The sequence below is a fragment of the Saccopteryx leptura genome, chromosome 4 (assembly GCF_036850995.1).
Source record: "Saccopteryx leptura isolate mSacLep1 chromosome 4, mSacLep1_pri_phased_curated, whole genome shotgun sequence".
Lineage (NCBI taxonomy): Eukaryota > Metazoa > Chordata > Mammalia > Chiroptera > Emballonuridae > Saccopteryx > Saccopteryx leptura.
In genome coordinates, this window is record NC_089506.1 from 30,425,711 (window position 1) to 30,445,108 (window position 19,398).

Here is a 19,398-nt window from a genome sequence, read left to right on the forward strand (position 1 = left end):
TGGCCCTTAGGGAGGGGCGGGTGGCGGGAGGCTGTATGGGTGTGTATGTGGAGAGGGCTGCCAGACCCTGCCCATTCAGGTCTGGGGCTGGTGGAGGCGGCACCCTAGCTGGGAGAAAGTGTTGTTCATTTAAGAGTGGCTGCGGGTCCCGAGTAAGTAGTCGGAAGAAGGGAGCAGGATGTCTAGACCTTTGCTTTGGCCAGCTGGGCTTGGACAATTCCTGCTGTGGCTACTGCTGCCCTCAGTGCTCATTCCCAGGGTGGAGGCTTGGAGGACCTGGCCCTCTCGGCTCTGCCCTGCGACCTGCGAGCCAATGCGCTGTCCCCCGCTGCCCACCTGCTCCGCGGGGGCAGTGCCGATGCTGGACCGCTGCCGCTGCTGCCACGTGTGCCCTGCGACTGAGGGTGAGGTCTGCGGCGGGGCGCTCGGCCGGCCCTGTGCCCCGGGGCTGCAGTGCGGCGCGCCGCTCCGTCGCCGGCGCCTGGCTGGCACCCGGCTGGGCACTTGCGGCTGCCCAGAGGCTGGGGCGGCCGTGTGCGGCAGCGATGGGCGCTCCTACCCCAGCCTTTGCGCGCTCCGTGCCGAGAACCGCGCTGCGCGCCGCCGTGGCGAGCTCCCGGCTCTGCCTGTGCAGAAGGGGGACTGCAGGGACCCAGGTGAGCCCCAGGGCTGTGCCCTCAGGGCCCTCTTGGAACTTTCTTAAAGCATGGATTTCAATCACGCAGCTCACTGCGGGCTCTGTTCTGTTCCACTGGCCTTAGGGGTTCCACTATTTGTTCCTAAATTTCTTCCCTCCTTAGGTGCCTCTTTACTGGTTTCCATGTGTTTTTCCCCTAATTTCCTCCCCAAACCTGTTAATTGTCATCTTCCCTTTCATTTTTTTTCTTTTCTCCGAGATGACGGGTCTGGTTCCCTCAAGGCATGTCCTTACCGGACCACAGGGAAAACACAGGACTGGGGAGAATGAAGAGAGAAAGGGGAGGGAAGGTGGACAGAGGCGCAGAGAGAATTGAGATCCAACCCCTGAGACGGTCAGGAGACGAGGGTCCCTTCGCCCCCAAGAATGGAGCATTTCTTCACAGGGACCAGAAGCCCAGGCTGGCTAAGGAGCAACTACAACTTCATTGCCTCGGTGGTTGAGAAGGTGGCGCCATCTGTGGTTCACTTGCAGCTGTTTCGCAGGTAAAGGAAGTAGGAGGCGGTACTTCCCTACCCGCTTTCTGCGCTGGGACCCGCGCTACCACATTACACGCATCAAAAAGTGGCTGTGAGGCTCAAAGCGGTCCGATGACGACCTGGTCAAGGTCTTGAAGGGTTGGGCAGTCTGACTTCCAGATCTGAGTGCTGCTCAGTATTTATGTGGCTGTGGTTTCTCTCTCCCCCATCTCCCGCAGACAAAATTGAAGGTCAGGTGCAAGAGCTAGAAGGCATCTGGATGATCTTGCTCAGCCCCTAAGCGGCATAGAAGGAAATCTGTTACGAGGCCAGTTAGTACAGTAGCGGGATGTAAACAGGAACCAGACTTCCCGGCTTCCCTCCCTGCCTGGGTCCTGGATGACTTGGCACCAGGTCCACTTTTGCCCACAATATCGTGATCAGGATAGGCCTCTTTGAAGCAGAGTTGCTGGTCTGCCCAGCTCTGAAGAAGGGAGTGTCCCTGGTAAAGGGGAGTTGGAATCAGGTCTCAGTGCCATTCACAAGAGGTGGCCAAGCCACTGAACATGCAGAGTCCAATTATACACAGAGAAAATGAAAACACAGACAGGGAACAGTAAAATGTCTGGGAAAACTGCTGGAGGTATGCCTGATAAATGTGAGGTTCCCATGTTTACAGATTGGTGGATCCCTGACTTTCCTGCCCTCTGCTTATGCTGTTGTCTTGCTGGGACAGGTCACCTCTTAGAAGCGAGGCTATTCCTGTATCCAGTGGCTCTGGGTTCATAGTGTCTGAGGATGGGCTCATTGTCACCAATGCCCATGTCCTCACCAACCGGCAGCGAATCCAGGTGGAGCTCCAGAGTGGGGTCCAGTATGAAGCCACGATCAAGGACATTGACCATAAACTGGATCTTGCTCTGATTAAGATTGAGCCAAATGTGAGTATGTGAGGCCACCTCAGAGTCCTCACATTGGGGGACTTTCATCAATTTGCTCAGATTTTCTTCCCACACCACAGCTCTTTACCTGGTTTATGCTGTTTTCCAATTTCCTTCTTTTCTGTTTTTTTTTCTCTTTCTCTTCTTTTTCTAATTTTTCCTCCTTGCCAGTCTGTACACCCCTAACAATTTCTCTTAACTACCTAGCAGTTTTGTGTGTGTGTGTGTGTCTGTTTGCTAGTTTTCTCCTTCACCACCTTTGTCAACAGATGCTGCTTCTGAGAAACTCATTTCTCTTAGAGAACTGTCCTAGAGTACTATGAATGACACAGTAAATTCAGAACTGCTCAGGAATACTTTGAGGTCCTGTTATACCAAGTGTGGTCTGCATACCAGCAGCATTGACATCATCTAAAATGTTTTGGGGCCCTGGCCGGTTGGCTCAGTGGTAGAGCGTCGGCCTGGCGTGCAGAAGTCCCAGGTTCGATTCCCGGCCAGGGCACACAGGAGAAGCGCCCATTTGCTTCTCCACCCCTCCCCCTCTCTTTCCTCTCTGTCTCTCTCTTCTCTTCCCGCAGCCAAGGCTCCACTGGAGCAGGGATGGCCCGGGCGCTGGGGATCGCTCCTTGGCCTCTGCCCCAGGCGCTAGAGTGGCTCTGGTCGCAACGGAGCGACACCCCGGATGGGCAGAGCATCGCCCCCTGGTGGGCAGAGCATCGCCCCTGGTGGGCATGCCGGGTGGATCCCGGTCAGGCGCATGCGGGAGTCTGTCTGACTGTCTCTCCCCGTTTCCGGCTTCAGAGAGATACAGAAAAAAAAAAGAAAAAAAAGAAAAAAAATGTTTTGGAAATGCAGAATCTCAGGCCCCAGCCAGGTCTACTGAATTAGAATCTGTACTGTCTTAGGACCCCCGGGGGCTTCATGTGCACATTCAAGTTTGAGAAGAGATGCTCTGGGCCTTTGTTTGTGGCCAATTAACTTTAGAAACTTTTGAGCTGGACCAGTGCTAAGTAAATTGTTAATGTCAGTTTATGTCATCAGTTACTTCACTTGTAGTTTATTTATAGTAATTGATACAAAGCAATACTTTTAGATTTTAGAGGTGTTCCAAATCATCTTAACAAGTGCGAGTTTGGGAAGTGATTCTTGGATTATAAATGCTGCATTATAAATGTGGTGATATTTGACACACCCTGTGATCATGCTTTCTGAATTTTTGAGCTGATTGGTTTTGGTTCATCTTTACATATTACACCTACCTGTAGGAGGATGAATTGTGTGTGATGTTATTAAGAATGTGCCATGTATATGCTGTGTACCAACAGTGGTTAATTCTATTTTTGATTTGACCTCCCCACCCCTTCTTGCCCATGTGCAGACTGACCTTCCTGTATTGCTGCTGGGAAGGTCATCTGACCTGCGGGCTGGAGAGTTCGTGGTGGCCTTGGGCAGCCCATTTTCTCTGCAGAACACAGTGACCGCAGGGATTGTCAGCACTACACAGCGAGGGGGCAAAGAACTGGGGCTGAAGGATTCAGACATGGACTATATCCAAACGGATGCCATAATTAATGTAAGTCACTTGGGAGGGCCATTGTGAGCCCATAAGATACTGGCAGTGCAGTGAGAAGAACACTTCAAAGTGCCTTCTTTTCCCTTTGGCCTTTTGGGGATGTCCAGAGTGTAGTCAGATCCTTCTGAGAGGGACCAAATGCCGTGTTGTTAGAGTTCAGCCTGTTTGGTATGATAACTGGTATCCACGATATTGGATGGGCTGTCAGGGTTTGTCATAGAGGTCACCAGTGCTGTAGGAAGTGGTGCTCCTTTTGCTATTGTTCTTTACCTGCAGTGACGTCAGTATTAGTGATGATGGGGAACAGCGGCTCATTAGTACAGACTGCTTTCGGTAAACCTGTATGGAAACAATGTATGGTTGGCAGAGGGAAAAGTACTGACGGTTTTTTCAAATTCTGTTTTCAGCACGGGAATTCTGGGGGGCCTCTGGTAAACTTGGTAAGTGGCCACTTTCCTTGCTGTTTCATGTCTCTTCCTGAAGACTTCACAGATTCCACTGTACAGACTAATCCTAGTGTAGCGATCTGTGCTATGATGCTTTTCTATGATTGAATCTTAAGCAAACAGGAAAATTTAAGATCTACATGAATTTGTCATCCTGGCACGTGATCTCTTCCAACTGAGAGTGCCAGGGTTTATTTCCACTTTATTTATAGCTCTTCAGTGTGCTTTCTGTTTCCACTGGCTAGTTAACAAAAGTCCTGGGTACTAAACCCAAATTTATGTCAAGTGACCAATGCATATCCTTGAAGATGCCCTGCTGTTACATGTGAAGAACTCTCATTCAAAAATGCTAATTTCCTGATGTCTGTCCAGGTTTTTAGTCTTGATCCACTTATAGATGACAGAAAAGCTACAACACAAATCCATTGCTCTGTTATGTATTTAATTATTAAATTTTAGTCAGACTCTTTAGCAGAAGTGTTAGCATTTCTAGTTGCTTAAATACATGTGAAAACACGAGAATGCGGTGATATTTGACACACCCTGTGATCATGCTTTCTGAATTTCTGAACTTATTGGTTTTGGTTCATCTTTATATATTACACTTACCTGTAAGAGGATGAATTGTGTGTGACGTTATTAAGAGGTTTTTACTCATAAGATTGATGCAATTTTTTGTGCCTTCTTTCTCCAGTAGACAATGAGTTTACTAGTGCAGGGTTCACATGCAGAATTTCAGACCATACTCCAGACCTACTGAATTATAATCTGTATTTTAATAGGAATAAATGTTAAATTAAATAACATGGTTTTTAAAAATCCTTTCCATTGCCTAACAAAGGCTAGATGATGAAGTGCATGAGGAGGAAAGAAAGTATTTCTCACTCCATAGCTTTGGTTTCATAGAGCTTTATTGCTAAGGTCAACTTACAAATTCCTCTGAATAGTTTCATTGAAGTGTTGCTAAAAATCTAACAGCTTTTTGCTTTTGCTGTGTTTATTTTTAGTTTCATTTAAGGAACGAAAAGGCAAAGACTCCTTGTCTTCTTGTCTAGGTCAAATAACAAACTGTGGTTCAAATTTAAAATCACTGTAATTGTAAATAGCACTGCAATGAACATAGAGTTATTTACAGTAATACTGCTTTTAAACGTGAACCATAGTTTGTTATCTGACCCGGGTATGGTAGCCAAGATATGAAAGCAGCCCAGTGCCCATCAGTGGATGAGTGGACAACAAAGCTGTGGTACATTTACACAATGGAATACTACTCAGCCATAAAAAACCAGAACTCTTACCTTTTGCAACAGTATAGATGGACCTGGAGATTATTATGCTAAGTGAAATAGGCCCAGTCAGAGAAAGACAAGTACCATATGATTTCACAAATATGTGGAATCAAAGGAACACAATAAACTAACAAAATAGAAATAGATTCACGGATACAGAGAGTCGATTGACAGCTATAAGAAGGACCGGGGTTAACCCTTTGAGTAGTGAGTTTTTTTCATGCTCACTGAACCCTGGGAATGAGTTTTTTTTTTTTTTAAATGAAATTAGTTCCAGTTCTAGTTTTATTAACTTAAAATCATGTTTGTTTTGATAACCAATTTATGGAAACAAAAAGAACATACATTTGCCTTTTTTAAATGTTGCCTTACACATTTTAAAAATAAAAATATTGTATGATCACACTGGTCAGGATGGTCAGGAGGCACGAGGAAATACGTGAACGTTCGTACTACTCAAAGGGCTAAGGGGCTGGGTGGACACGGTGAAGGAATTAAGCAAAGAAAGAAACAACTCCTGGGCCCTGGCCGGTTGGCTCAGCGGTAGAGCGTCGGCCTAGCGTGCGGAGGACCTGGGTTTGATTCCCGGCCAGGGCACACAGGAGAAGCGCCCATTTGCTTCTCCACCCCTCCGCCGCGCCTTCCTCTCTGTCTCTCTCTTCCCCTCCCGCAGCCAAGGCTCCATTGGAGCAAAGATGGCCCCGGCGCTGGGGATGGCTCTGTGGCCTCTGCCTCAGGCGCTAGAGTGGCTCTGGTCGCAACATGGCGACGCCCAGGATGGGCAGAGCATCGCCCCCTGGTGGGCAGAGCGTCACCCCTGGTGGGCGTGCCGGGTGGATCCCGGTCGGGCGCATGCAGGAGTCTGTCTGACTGTCTCTCCCTGTTTCCAGCTTCAGAAAAATGCAAAAAAAAAAAAAAAAAAAAAAGAAAAGAAAAGGAAACAACTCCTGGAACGGGACAACAGTGCTATGATTACAAGAGGGAAGGGGGTGGGAGGGAGAAGAGGGCAGAGCAGAGATAAATGGTGGCGGAGGAGAGCGTGGCTTGCGGTGCTGAGCGCACAGTGCAATGTACTGATGGTATGTTGTGGAATTGAAACCTGTATAATTTTATTAACCAAAGTCACCCTAATAAATCCAATAAAAAATAAAAACAATGTAATTCGGTGTGGAAAAAATAAGCTCAAGATTTGGAAAAAAAATTCCTCAGCAGAATTTGCACATGTAGGTCCTCTCTGCTATGCTCCTCTTCGAGGTAACAACATCCACTGACCTCAACGAAGCAGTACCATTTCCTCCAGCCGCAACCCCCCACCCTGACCCTGAGGACTAGCTTCATTCCTGTTTGCTCAGTTTGCACAGCTGGGTGACTGACTGCTGTCTCCTCCATTGCCAGGACGGGGAGGTGATTGGCATAAATACACTGAAGGTGACCGCAGGAATCTCCTTTGCAATCCCCTCAGATCGAATCCGACAGTTCTTGGCGGAATACCACGAGCGCCAATTGAAAGGTAAAGGGGAGGGGGCAAGGACTTTTTTTTCCCCTTGGGTGTTTTTAGGAGCCCTCAATCTCCTGTGGAGACAGATCTGTGGAATACCGAGTCACTAGGACCCAGTTCTGATCACGGTGGTTCGGGCAGCAGTGTGGGGGACTAGGCACCAAACCGGGCGTGAATTGCACTCAGAAAATATTTGGACTGAACTGCTGGGAAAGGAAACTTGTGGGTGATGGAGGGGAGGTGGGTGGGAAGAGCGTCGGTACTCATGACAAAGGTTCTCTGAGGCATGTATTTCGTGGCCGACAGCCTGAGAGGGCAGTTCTGATGGTAAGGCTGTTCTGTGGCTCAGTGTCTTTTAAGATCTGCTGAAAGGAGAGAAGTTTTGTCGGCAACGTGTTATAATTTTCTTTTCCAGGAAAGACTCTTTCACAGAAGAAATACCTGGGTCTGCGAATGCTGCCCCTCACTATGAAGTAAGCATGGGTTTGAATGTATCTGGCTTGTTTTCAGAAGCAAAAACCACGGACAGTCTTGATAGGGAAACTGAAGTGTTTGGATTACAGCTGGGTGCTCTTGTGGCCACTGCCCTATTTATCACAGGTGCGCATGTGCCTCAGCCCGCCCAGCATTCACTGTACTTTGCAGTAGTTTCTTTCACTGTCTCCTTGTTTGATAACGTCCCATGGCTCTAGGCTTTGGCGTAGAGAATCAGAGCACCCCAGGGAAGGAGTGTGACCCACTTGATGGCAGCCGCTCCGGCCCCCCTGAGCCTTGCGAGAACAGGGACTATTTACTGAGATTCAGAGGCTTTGCCCAGGGCTCAGAGCCATTCATTGTGCTTCTTCACTTTACCGGAAAACTCTTCTCCCTTTTCTCAGCCTTCTTCAAGAAATGAAAAGGCAAGATCCAGATTTCCCTGATGTGCGTTCTGGGGTTTTTGTATATGAGGTGATTCAAGGGACAGCTGCGGAAAGGTAAGAGGAGCTCGGGCCTCTGCCGGGCTTCCTTTGTCCTCACTGGACGCGTGCCGTGGGAACGTGGGGGGATCTGGACTCGGGCTGTCCATACCGTGGCCCTTTCCCACACGTGGCTATTGAACACTGGAGATGTGGCTGGTATGACCAATGGACTAAATTTTTAATTTTATTTAAATAAATAAACCAGAAGCATGTAAAATATTTTTCCATCAAACACACCTTTTCTGCAGGGCGGCAGAGGGAAAAAAATGCCATTCACTTTAATCATTGCATTATATAAGATATTATCATTGTATGTTGTTTCTATTGGATTTCAAGGACAAAATGGAGTATAAAATACATACTAATAATGATTAATTATTACATGTTAAATGATATTTTAGATATTTTGAGTTAAATAAGATTTATTAAAATTAGTTTCATCTGTTTAAAATTTTTTTTTTTTTTTTTTTTTTTTTTACAGAGAGTCAGAGAGAGGGATAGATAGGGATAAACAGGAACGAAGAGAGATGAGAAGCATCAATCATTAGTTTTTCGTTGCAACGCCTTAGTTGTTCATTGATTGCTTTCTCATATGTGCCTTGACTGTGGGGTTACAGCAGACCGAGTAACCCCTTGCTCAAGCCAACAACCTTGGGTCCAAGCTGGTGAGCTTTGCTCAAACCAGATGAGCCTGCGCTTAAGCTGGCAACCTCAGGGTCTCAAACCTGGGTCCTCCGCATCCTAGTCCGACGCTCTATCCACTGCACCATCACCTGGTCAGGCTGTTTAAAATTTTTTTGAAAAATTATGGCTACTAGAAAATTTAAAATTACATACGACATATATTTCTATTGGATAGTAATGCTGATGTAGACATGTGTAATATAAAGGCCTTTTTTTTTTTAAAGGGATGGTTCCCTGTAGGCCAGGCATCCCCAAACTATGGCCCGTGGGCCGAATGCGGCCCCCTGAGACCATTTATCCAGCCCCCTGCCGCACTTCCGGAAGGGGCACCTCTTTCATTGGTGGTCAGTGAGAGGAGCACTGTATGTGGCGGCCCTCCAACGGTCTGAGACAGTGAACTGGCTCCCTGTGTAAAAAGTTTGGGGACCCCTGCGTGTAGGCCATGAATGCATGATATGAGTTAATAGCCTAAGTTGAAATTAATTTTGCTAGGATCCGCAAGTCTACCCTTTCAATGCTTAGTTATTAAGAACCAGAAGAATCCAAAGGGTTAAAAGATTAAGAATATACTTTTGGTACTTTAAAATACTTTTTTCTTTGAATTTTAGATGACAGTATCAGAGGGCAGCACTAAATAAACAATTAAACCAATACAGTGAATAAAGCCAAGGTTAGAGTAGCTCTCCAAAGAGATGCTCTAGCTGACTTGACTGTTTTGAACATTTATACAACTACTGAGGGAAGAGGTGGCTTGTCCAACAATTATTCCCTGGGTCTCTCTCTTAAACTTCTTTAGTATCTCTCTCTTATTGTTTTTCAAAAGCTCAATAGTCTGTTTAGATTATGGCAACTCTTTTAGCAGGGGACAGGAAACCATAGGGTACTTCCTGTTCAGAATAGCCAAGAGTTAGATCTAATGTAACTAAACTTGGCTTGTCACAGGCTTTTCTAGACTTTCTTGGTTCATGCTCCCTCCTCCCCCCACCCCCTTATTTTTAACTTCTGGTTCAAGGCCAAAGCTATTTCTTTCAGCTCTGCAAGTCCTGGCTACCCAAGACGTGGTCTATAGATCAGCCGCATTAGCATGAGCTGGAGATTTTAGAAAGGCAGAATGACAGGCCCGCCACTGAGTCAGAAACTGCAGTTTAAACAAGATTTCCAGGATTTGGATGCACATGAAAATGTGGAAATTAACTGCTTGCCTGATGTCTCTGCTCAACCAGAAATCTGTTTTGGCTCCATCCACTTATATCTAATAATGACAATAATTATAGTAATAGCAGCTGGCATTTATTAAGCACTTACTATATGGCAGGCACCATCTTAAGTGTCTCCCATACTTGGTTTGAGCCCGCAGTATTAATTTACAGAGGAGGCAGCTGTGTACAGAGAGGTTAATGAGAGTTACACGAGTCAGACAGCAGGGCTCTGGAACCTCTGTGTACTATCCTGCTTTTGTGGCTGCTCTTCTTGCTTCTGAGAAGCAGACTGAGTGAATGTCAAGATGGGTTTCAAATCCTATAAGCCTTTTACAAGCTGTGGGAAATTTGTCCTGTCTGAGCCTCATTTCCTCATATATGGTGCATAGCTTAAACTCAGTAATAATTTACACATTTCTTACTTTCTTTTTCCATTCACAGAACTACCATGAATTGAGTTGTTTTTTTTTTTTGTGCACTGTCTCCATCATCTTCCTGAACTAACCTTGTTTTAAAGGCTTTCATGCTTTTAGCTCCATCTACCTTCAAACTTCTTTGCATCCTCTTGCTTTAAATTTCTCCTATTTTTTAATAAATTCCACATATCTTGGTGGTGTCACCCCTATTAACCTTCCTGGGCTTCCCATTTCTCTTGAAGGGTATCTCCTGGAATCATTTAATTTTATGTCCCTCTTCCAGACTATTTTTTACTTTAAGACAAATCAACAGCATGGCTACAGATTTATTGCCTTGCTGGAGGTGGTTTTTGTTTCTAGAATATCCATTCTATGCGAAACAGATTATGTAGAAGACTGAATACAATCACAGCTTTGGAGAAAAGGAGTCCAGAACCAGAGCCTTAAATATTTACACCAGGAAGGGTAACTGGTTTGTGACTTACTGGGAACAGAGCTTTGAATAGTGTAGCTAGCTGAACATACTCTCTCATTCCATAAGCTGTGGGTTGAAGACGGGACAAACGGGCTGTCAAAAATCAAACTCATTGGAATGTAGCTGTCTGGGGGAAAAGATACTGCTTGGGCTTTTCGTATTTGCTCAGGACAGAGCTAGCTAGCGTCAGGAAGCTGAGTCTGCTTGAGGTTAACAGAGGTCAGAGATTAATAGAAATTGAAAGCTGAACTCTTATTCCAAACCAAATCCAATATATTGGAGGAATAAATTTACACATGCTTCTGGTAGAAATATTAATTTTATAAAGGTAAATAGGATTGTTCTCCAGATTTCACAGCCTATCTACCAGTTCTCATATTTGAAAGGATTGAGGCTATTTCTGGTTTCTTGCTTATATGTTTACTGCCAGCAAAATAGTAGTGTCATAAGAGAGACATTGAATTCTAGCTGGGGATAAGTAAAAACTCTTACAGTGTCACGGTCCTTTTTCTCCCCTCTCAGTTCTGGGTTGAGAGACCACGATGTAATTGTCAGCATAAATGGGCAACCTGTTACCACTGCAACCGATGTCACCGAAGCTGTTAAGGACAACGATTCCCTTTCCATCATGGTTCGTCGGGGAAGGCAAACTTTGATCCTGACAGTCACACCTGAAATAATCGATTAAGTATCTTGCTTTAAAGAGGAATTATCTGACAAAACCAAAGCTATATTACCTGGTTTGTATTGAAGATGTGCCAGAGATGGCAAGGGATTTTTAGATCTCTTTCTTATAGAGGAAAATGAATGCTTAAACACAACACACGGACTCAAACATTCAGGAACCATTAGGTTGGAGGTGCTCCTGCTGCCGAGAAGCCTTACTAAGCAAGAGGAAGAAGGACGTGGTGCCAGGAAGTCTGGGAAGCTGATAAACTTTTATTTAAAGATAAGAACAACTGAAAAACAAGCAGTTTCTAATTTAACCCTGACAGGACACTTTAGTATTTTAAAACTTCTCTATAGCCACAAACTGGATCTCACACATACACACACACACACACACACACACACACACACACACACACACACACACACACACACACACTAGGGGGTCACATGGTGCACCTAGAACTGCCTCCTGGGCCATTTGGCCAAAGGAGCAGCATTTGGTCTGAGCATCCCCTGCAGTGCCTGGTCCTGTGCATCCCCTGCAGTGTCTGGTCCCTGGCCTTGTGGGGACGGGCTGGCTGGTTTGGGGAAGGAAGGAGCCCTTGTTCTCCTGTCTACCCACCAGCCTGGAAGCAGCTAACTTCTAGCAGGAGGGACTAGCTGGGAAGCTGGAGACCTAATTCTCCAAAAAAGAGGAGTTACCAGAACTCTGCAGAGGGACCCTGGCTCTCCTATGGCACCCCTTGGCCGCCAGGACCTAGTACTACTCCACCACTCTAGTCCTGTCCCAGGCCATCACACTCTGGTCCTTGAAGTCGGCGGCCGCACTGTTGAACTGAGTGATGGGACCACAGATGGTGGGAGCCGGGTGCTCCTTGCTCTCCTTGTACCCCTGGGTAGAGGGAGCCCAAGCAGTGGTGGGGCACCACTGTTTTTAACAGCTCTGGGAAGCTGGGGAGTGTCACCTGGCTGTGTCATACCCAGGAACTCAGTATCCACAGTCATCCCTCTCCCCAGTCTCAGGACAGAGTTAGTGTCAGGAAGCTGAGGAATGAACACACACATACACACACATATACACCTACCTACTAAATATTAAGAAACAACCTGAATCCAGAGTGCAAAAGAAATTGAATTTTTAATAATATTCCCTTATGCAATCAGTTTTTCCGGTTGTATCACATCTGGCCAGGGTTTATACATACAGAGAATGGATATCATTCTATAAGTCAAACTGAAACTGACAATTGTGGATTGCCACAGAAGTTTATTAAAGATTCTCAAGTTATCACTCTAGCTGTGGAAATAACTTTGGTCTCCAATAGCTTTTCTGACTGCGAGATGGCTTCTATAAAATAGAACATCAATAAATCATAGACTTGACCTTTTTACCCAAGCTCTTCCTCCTGGCAACATTAATGAGTCTGAAAGCTGCCAAAGTGTGTGTGTTTTTTTAAACAAAATAGTTTAATTTTTTCTTTTTTAATTTATGCGTTGATTGGAGGCAGGGAAGGAAGGGAAGAGAGACACATTGACTTGCTGTTCCACTTAGCTGTGCATTCACTGGTTGCCTCTTGTATGTGCCCCAACGGGGGATCAAACCAGCATATCAGAACAATTCTCTAACCCACTGAACACCTGGCCAGAGGGGAGAAAACAGGTTTGGATGGGATTTGAGACTATCTTTAAGGAGATTAAAAAAAATTGTGAGATGAAGCAGAATTTGTGACTTAAGGTAGTATATTATTTTGTGTTAAGACTTTAATTTTAGTTTGTTTTCCAAACATCTTATAGAAGTATTCTTTTTGTTTTTTTTTTTTAATATAACATAATTAGACCCCTTTAAAATCTATGTAAAATTTTGTGTGGTTTTCTGGGGAGAAGGTACAGTTTCTTCACAACCCACAATTTAAAAAACACTGCCATAGAGTATATAGATTATGAATATACATCTATCAATTATTACTTTTTATAGACAAGGTTAAGGTCAGTGTGGTACTGAACTTTCAAGACAGAACAGAATATCTGTTTTAATTTTAACACAATTGCCACCATTTAATAATGTAAGAACAGTGATCATATCAATTAGGGGTAATAAAGCTGAAACTTTGAGGAAAGCCATTTCATAATGATAGAGCATATCCAGTTATTTTAACTGTGATTCTTGGTTTTTAAGTCAATTATTATGAAACTAAACTTTGAGCAGTTCTACTTTGATTGTTTCCAGAATTTATGTTATTCCAAATAGCAGGATCTTAGGTTGACTTATCCATAAAGTCCTTTTACTTTGTATTTAACAGTTCTTTTCAACTTAGATCATAAAGAATGAGAACTAAGTTTTAAAAACCACTTATTATTCAAAGCACTTCTTTCCCCCCCCAGTGATTTGGGAATGCGAAAACTTGGCTGTGTCTCTTTCTCTCTGACTGACCGCTGCAGCCACAGCGAGAGCTTCTGGTTCAAGCGTACTGTGACAGAAAGCACTCAGTGGCTCTTTCTCCCCACAAATCACATCTTAATCTATCCGACACTCAGTAATAATATCCTTTAAGTAAGAGCCTGTTTTTCTTTCCAAGAGCACAATGCGCCTCACTTTATTTTACCTAATTGTGAAGAACAGTTTTATAGTTATTTGTATGAAATCTTTATTACCAACCTTCAACATGGGTTCTCGAAACTGGTAAATGCTACTTTTTAAGTAGGCAAGTTCTGTCAAGAGGGACAGCCTAACCCAGACAGGTCTGATACTGTTGGCTTTCAAACCATAATTGGAATGAAAAAATTATTATATATATTTTTTCATGTATATGTTGCCTCTTAAGCATAATAATGGTGAAACAACAGGGTTTATTAGTAGGGTAGTTCATTTCAATTGCCTAGCTTTTAGCAAAACAAATAATTGAGTTTCACTCTACTTACTGAGAATACCCAAACAGCATTTCAGGTTGGCAAAATTTATTCTGCAGTTTAAATTCCGAATTTCAGTGTGTATTAAAGTCCATGGCCATTTCTACTTCTGCTGAAGATTATCACTGGTTCAGCTTCAGATCTCCTCTGTATAAGATTCAGGGTCACAAAAAGCACAAGGCTAAAAATATTCACTTGCTCATCCTGTTGCTTCCACTTGCTCCAAAGGATTGAAGATACAGTCATGTACAGAAACAAAGCGTATAGAAACCCTTCCATGGCTTATGTTAGTTGCCAGCCTTTATATTTTGTACATGAGGAAAGGTATAAACTTGGTTCCCACAACAGTGTTTGCTTGTCATTTCTAGCCTGCAAGGCAAAATTTGGGTTGAAAATCCAGTCCAAAGAAACCTTCCTAATCAAACCTATTCCCTCCAAAGAGGGCAAGTAATAGTCATATCTGATATCAAGAAAGAGTTTTGAGCCTGTAGAGATGAATTCAGGAGAGTTGCCTCTCTGGGCCAGAAGAGCAGCTCTTTTTAGTAAACAGTGCACCAATTGCTACCATCACTTGGCATCAGCCCTCCAGTAATAAGTAATATAAGGTCAACAAACCACCAAATCCCAAGTCCTCCAAGTGTCAATAGCTTCCCTACTGCTGTGCCAGTGTGTCCCAGACAGAAACGATCCACTCCAAAACATCCCAGGAAGAAAGAGTAGAGTAGAGTGGTTATGAAATAGTGTCCTGTGTACCTAGACAAAAGGAATGAAAAGGAAGGTGTTTACCATGTGAAAATGTGGTACATTGTGACTTACTGTACAATGAATTTAAAGAAAGTGAAAAGATGGTGTAGCCATCCCTCTGTGGCCTCTTACTTCCTTACCACCCCATATCTCCTTCAAAAGAAGATCTCTTGTTGGTCTAGCATCTCAAAAGCATAATTGCTAAGATATGGATGACCTACAAGAACAAATGTTGAACTTCTCTGGACAAGAAATTATCAAGCTCATTAACACGCAGGCATCCTGGTAGGAGTGGAGTCTGGGCCCATGCCTCCCTGCACAGACTCCTTTCCTGAGGTTGTAGTTCTGAATGTAGTTCTCTACAAAGTGCCAACTTTGCTTAAATAAATACTGATCTCCGTATACCTTTTCTGCTGTACTGTGGCCACTAAAAATGGGGACATCTTCAAAATGACTTCTGTCTTACACACTGTGATGACACTTAATTGCAGTTACTCTAATATCATCACTAAACAGTCACAGACTCTCCAAAACAAATGGTATAAGTAAATTCTGTGCATTCAAGGAGAAGTTACAGAAATAACCCTAATTCTTTAACCTTAGATAAACTGAGTTTCAGGGAGAGGCCCATACTTTTCATGGTAAAATCTTTATTCCCAAAATACTACGGGTATTTTCACAGGATACATATGCTTATCACAGGAATTATGGAGCTAGATCGTCTATTCCAGTGGTAGTCAACCTGGTCCCTACCGTCCACTAGTGGGCGCTCCAGCTTTCGTGGTGGGCGGTAGCACAGCAACCAAAGTATAAATAAAAAGATAGATTTAACTATAGTAAGTTGTTTTATAAAGATTTATTCTGTCAAACTTAGCAAAAACCTGACATAAAGTACTTGGTAAGTAATTATTATATGCTTTAACTTGCTGTAATTCTGCTTTACAAATTTTATAAAGTAAAGTTACTTCCCTACTTTATAAATCACCATTACTGTGGAACCGGTGGGCGGTTAGAAAATTTTACTACTAACAGAGATCCAAAAGTGGGCGGTAGGTATAAAAAGGTTGACGACCTCTGCTCTAGTCCAACTCCTTCATTTTCTAAATGAGGGGACCGAACTCAGTGCACCCAAAGGCACTTAGCTGGTGAAAGAGACATTTAGAACTTACAACCCCTGGTTTTAAGTCCAGTATCCTCTCTATAACTACATTGCCCTTGTCTACAGATTATGCACAGTAGTAATCCTGTTGTCACTTTAACATTTAAGGTAAAAGAAAAAGTCACATCACAAGATGACAATGAAAACAGCTCCACTTCTATCCAAGTACCAACTACCCCATTCAAATCAACACTCACTTTATACAAGGTTTATTCTCTCGTAGGAAGGTCCTGGGACTGGCACACTCAATTCCCTCCAGGGCCCGGCACTGGACTGACGTGTGCTCCACATCACCGTAGGCCTGACCGCCAAACTGCGGAATCACAACCAAAACAAACAAAAACTCACCAAAGCCAAGTACCACTAAATAGATCTTTATATTAATAAAAGCTGACTCAGGATGACAATTATTCTAAGGAAGTTGGGTAAAGCTGTGCTAAAGAACAATTTAGTCACACACTTCAAGTGATTTTATAATCATCTTGATTGTCCATCTTGAATGTACGTTTTTAAATAAACTCATTTTTTCATTTTTTATGATTGGCTTCTTTATTAATACAGTTAAAAGTTTAAAATCCATTTCATTAAATGCCATTTAGAATATATAGATGAACATAATGCTTTAATTATCCTTTATTTACAGGAAAAAGAGCACATGACTGAGCATTTGGGAATGGGTATTTAAAAGGTTAATGTACTAGAGATCTGTTTTATATACATTATAAATGAACATAATGAGGAAAGAACCTAGAACATCAACTGACTCAGGACTTTATTTAAGTCGTGAATGTGTGATTAACAGGTATCTATAGTACATTTACAGTATGTTTAAATTCCAGCAAAAAAATTTCAGAACAGGACCTCTGACCCTTTGTGTAACTGAATTCTAGAAGAGAAAGCACAGTGGTACACTCTCTACTGGCACCTTAAGTGCTTCACTACTATTTTAGTTGGAGCATTTCTCAAAGGGAAGGGAGTAGGAAATAAGGATGCTCACTCCCTGTGCTCCCTCAGGGACTCAGGTGCCTGAATACTGCCAGTCCTCTAGGACTTCTGGCAGAAGGGACAGTTTGAGTGCCTTGACAGGATCAATTCAATTTTTAATTCAAATGGGTAAAATTAAGTGATTGCTGTATAATGCTAACTCAAACTTTTATCAGTAATTATCAATAGAACAAAATCTTATTGTATTGAGAATATTTATTTATTGATGATTGCAGTATGAGTTACCTCTGGTTTATTCCTCTGTGTCTGATTTTTTCCCATAATTCTGTTACACCTGACTGTGTCTTGACTTGCATTATGCAGCAAGATATAACATAATGGTGAGTCCACAGTGGGAGAAAATACATGAATTTCACTGGTTTTTGGGAGTCTGACTAGGCAATATGCTCCTAGCTTTAGGGATATTATTAATGGAGCCAAATGGCTTCTCTCCATTCCATGAGGCCGTTGTTACTAAAGGCTTATCCTTGAATGCTGTAACCTCCTACAAAGACATATATTAATAGACCCTGTTTCCTAAACACCTGTAGAAACTGCTTGGCTGGTGAAAAGAAAGGTCATTGGCAAGAGGAGCTCTGCCTCAAATGCATGTGTAACAAACATACTACTCAGTTCATCATTAGTTTTAGAAAGGCGTAAGCCTTTGTTTTGCTTTTTCAGGGAAGTGCATACCTTGAAGAATAGTGAGGGGTAGCCTTTTAGTTTCAAATTTGCCTTTATCAATGACCACTGCTTCTTCCTGAGGAAACTAAATGCCTTGTTCAGCCACTGACCCTGGCCATGCTTGACATTTCTAATAACAGTCATTCTAATGAATTCTACAAATAGGTAACTTCATACCCCTTATACTTTTCTGTAACTTTTTTTTTAATACGCTTCTGGAAGAGTTTGCTTATAAAACAAAACAAAGACCTACCTTGAGACAACCATAACCAAGTTCCTGGGATGCGGTTACATTTCCAACATGATCCACAGGGTCTTCACATTCTATGAATTCATCAGGTCTATAAATCACCAGTAAGATTATGATCATCATACGGTCTTTGTAAAAGGCTGTTGACATGAATAAAATCAAACCAGGCAAGAAACATCTCTTCAAGTTTCCTGGGATTTAATTTCATTCTGACTCTTCCTCGAGACAAGAGATGGTGTCAATTAGACTGAAGCATGGCAGGTCAAATAGACAGCCATTCAAATGATCCCTTTGAGCAAGGGATCGTTTCTGGTCCTATTTCTACACGATTCTAGTTCTGCTATGCCTTCATCTCTTACCTAGGCAAACAGCCGCAGGGCTATGGGGGCAATACTGAGGCCAAAGGATTCCCAGATCTCTTTGCATCCCCCAAACGCCTTTTCTTACTAAAAAGAGATGTTAAAAAATGACTTGGTTTTGCAACAGTAAGGACATTGCCTTTTTCAGGAAGTACCTTGTAGGCAGGGACAAGTAATTTACTTCATTGGTGCCTCACACAGTACTAGCCCATACGATGGAGTCTCTTTCGGGTAAAACGGAGCAGGACAGAGAAGGTACAGCCTCCTACTCTTCTTCCGGAGGTTATATGATGTCACTCCTCCCTAGTTCTCCTTTTTCGGGACCCCAAAGGACCTGCTACCCCCACATAAGGTTTTTCCCTGCAAAGGTGTGAGAGGAGTGAGAAACCTGTCATGATATTCACTTCCCAGTGTTAACGACCAGGTCCTCAAGTGGAGAGGGTCCGGAAAAAAAAAAAAAAGCAGCCTACCGCTCCTCCTCCCCCAGCACGACAGCCATTTATCCCTTGCCCTATCGCACTCTTCCCCGGCCTCGACGAGTGGGTAGCTTACAGGTAAGAGCAAAGGATGACTGGAGAGTTGGGGTCGCCATATTCCCAGCTCTGAGCACCCGCGAAGATCTCCGGGTGGGCGGCGCCAGCGGATGTGAGCTCCGGCTCCGCCGTAGCATTGTACGAGTGGCTCCGAGAGACACAATGCAACAGAAGTAGATTTCCCAGCAGCAAAGCCGCCTGGCCGCACAGAAGTAAGTAACTCACCGGGAAACCACCCAGCACCATCTTCCCGGGCCCAGTGGCGGAGACTGAGCCTCCTTTACCATACAGCCCGGCGGGTACCGGGGACCCAAACCCTGCCTGGTCAGGCCTCTCCCGGTAGCCCCGCTCCTCGTTGCCAAACAGCCAATGGGCGCGCAGCCCGACGCTCCGCCCAATCCTCGACAACGAATCAGAAAAGGCTGCGCAGGGGGCGGGGCCGTGCTTCGCTTCTGCTTCTCAATTCCTCTT

At 43.9% G+C, this 19,398-nt stretch overlaps 2 protein-coding genes across 2 annotated transcripts; one reads left to right on the forward strand and one right to left on the reverse strand.

Annotated features, from left to right (window-relative positions):
- The first annotated feature begins 111 nt into the window (after nucleotides 1-111).
- HTRA4 (HtrA serine peptidase 4) lies at nucleotides 112-14,582 on the forward strand. The gene is made up of 9 exons (XM_066380384.1): nucleotides 112-656; nucleotides 1,083-1,182; nucleotides 1,892-2,096; nucleotides 3,475-3,669; nucleotides 4,077-4,109; nucleotides 6,800-6,914; nucleotides 7,318-7,375; nucleotides 7,781-7,876; nucleotides 11,158-14,582. Exons 1-9 carry the CDS (start codon nucleotides 179-181, stop codon nucleotides 11,321-11,323), a joined length of 1,446 nt encoding a protein of 481 aa, XP_066236481.1. The 5' UTR covers nucleotides 112-178; the 3' UTR covers nucleotides 11,324-14,582.
- On the reverse strand, nucleotides 12,427-19,289 carry TM2D2 (TM2 domain containing 2). Its single transcript, XM_066380388.1, has 4 exons — nucleotides 18,947-19,289; nucleotides 18,039-18,126; nucleotides 16,315-16,430; nucleotides 12,427-14,967 (listed from the first exon to the last, which is right to left on the reverse strand). Exons 1-4 carry the CDS (start codon nucleotides 19,171-19,173, stop codon nucleotides 14,754-14,756), a joined length of 645 nt encoding a protein of 214 aa, XP_066236485.1. The 5' UTR covers nucleotides 19,174-19,289; the 3' UTR covers nucleotides 12,427-14,753.
- Nucleotides 19,290-19,398: the final 109 nt, after the last annotated feature.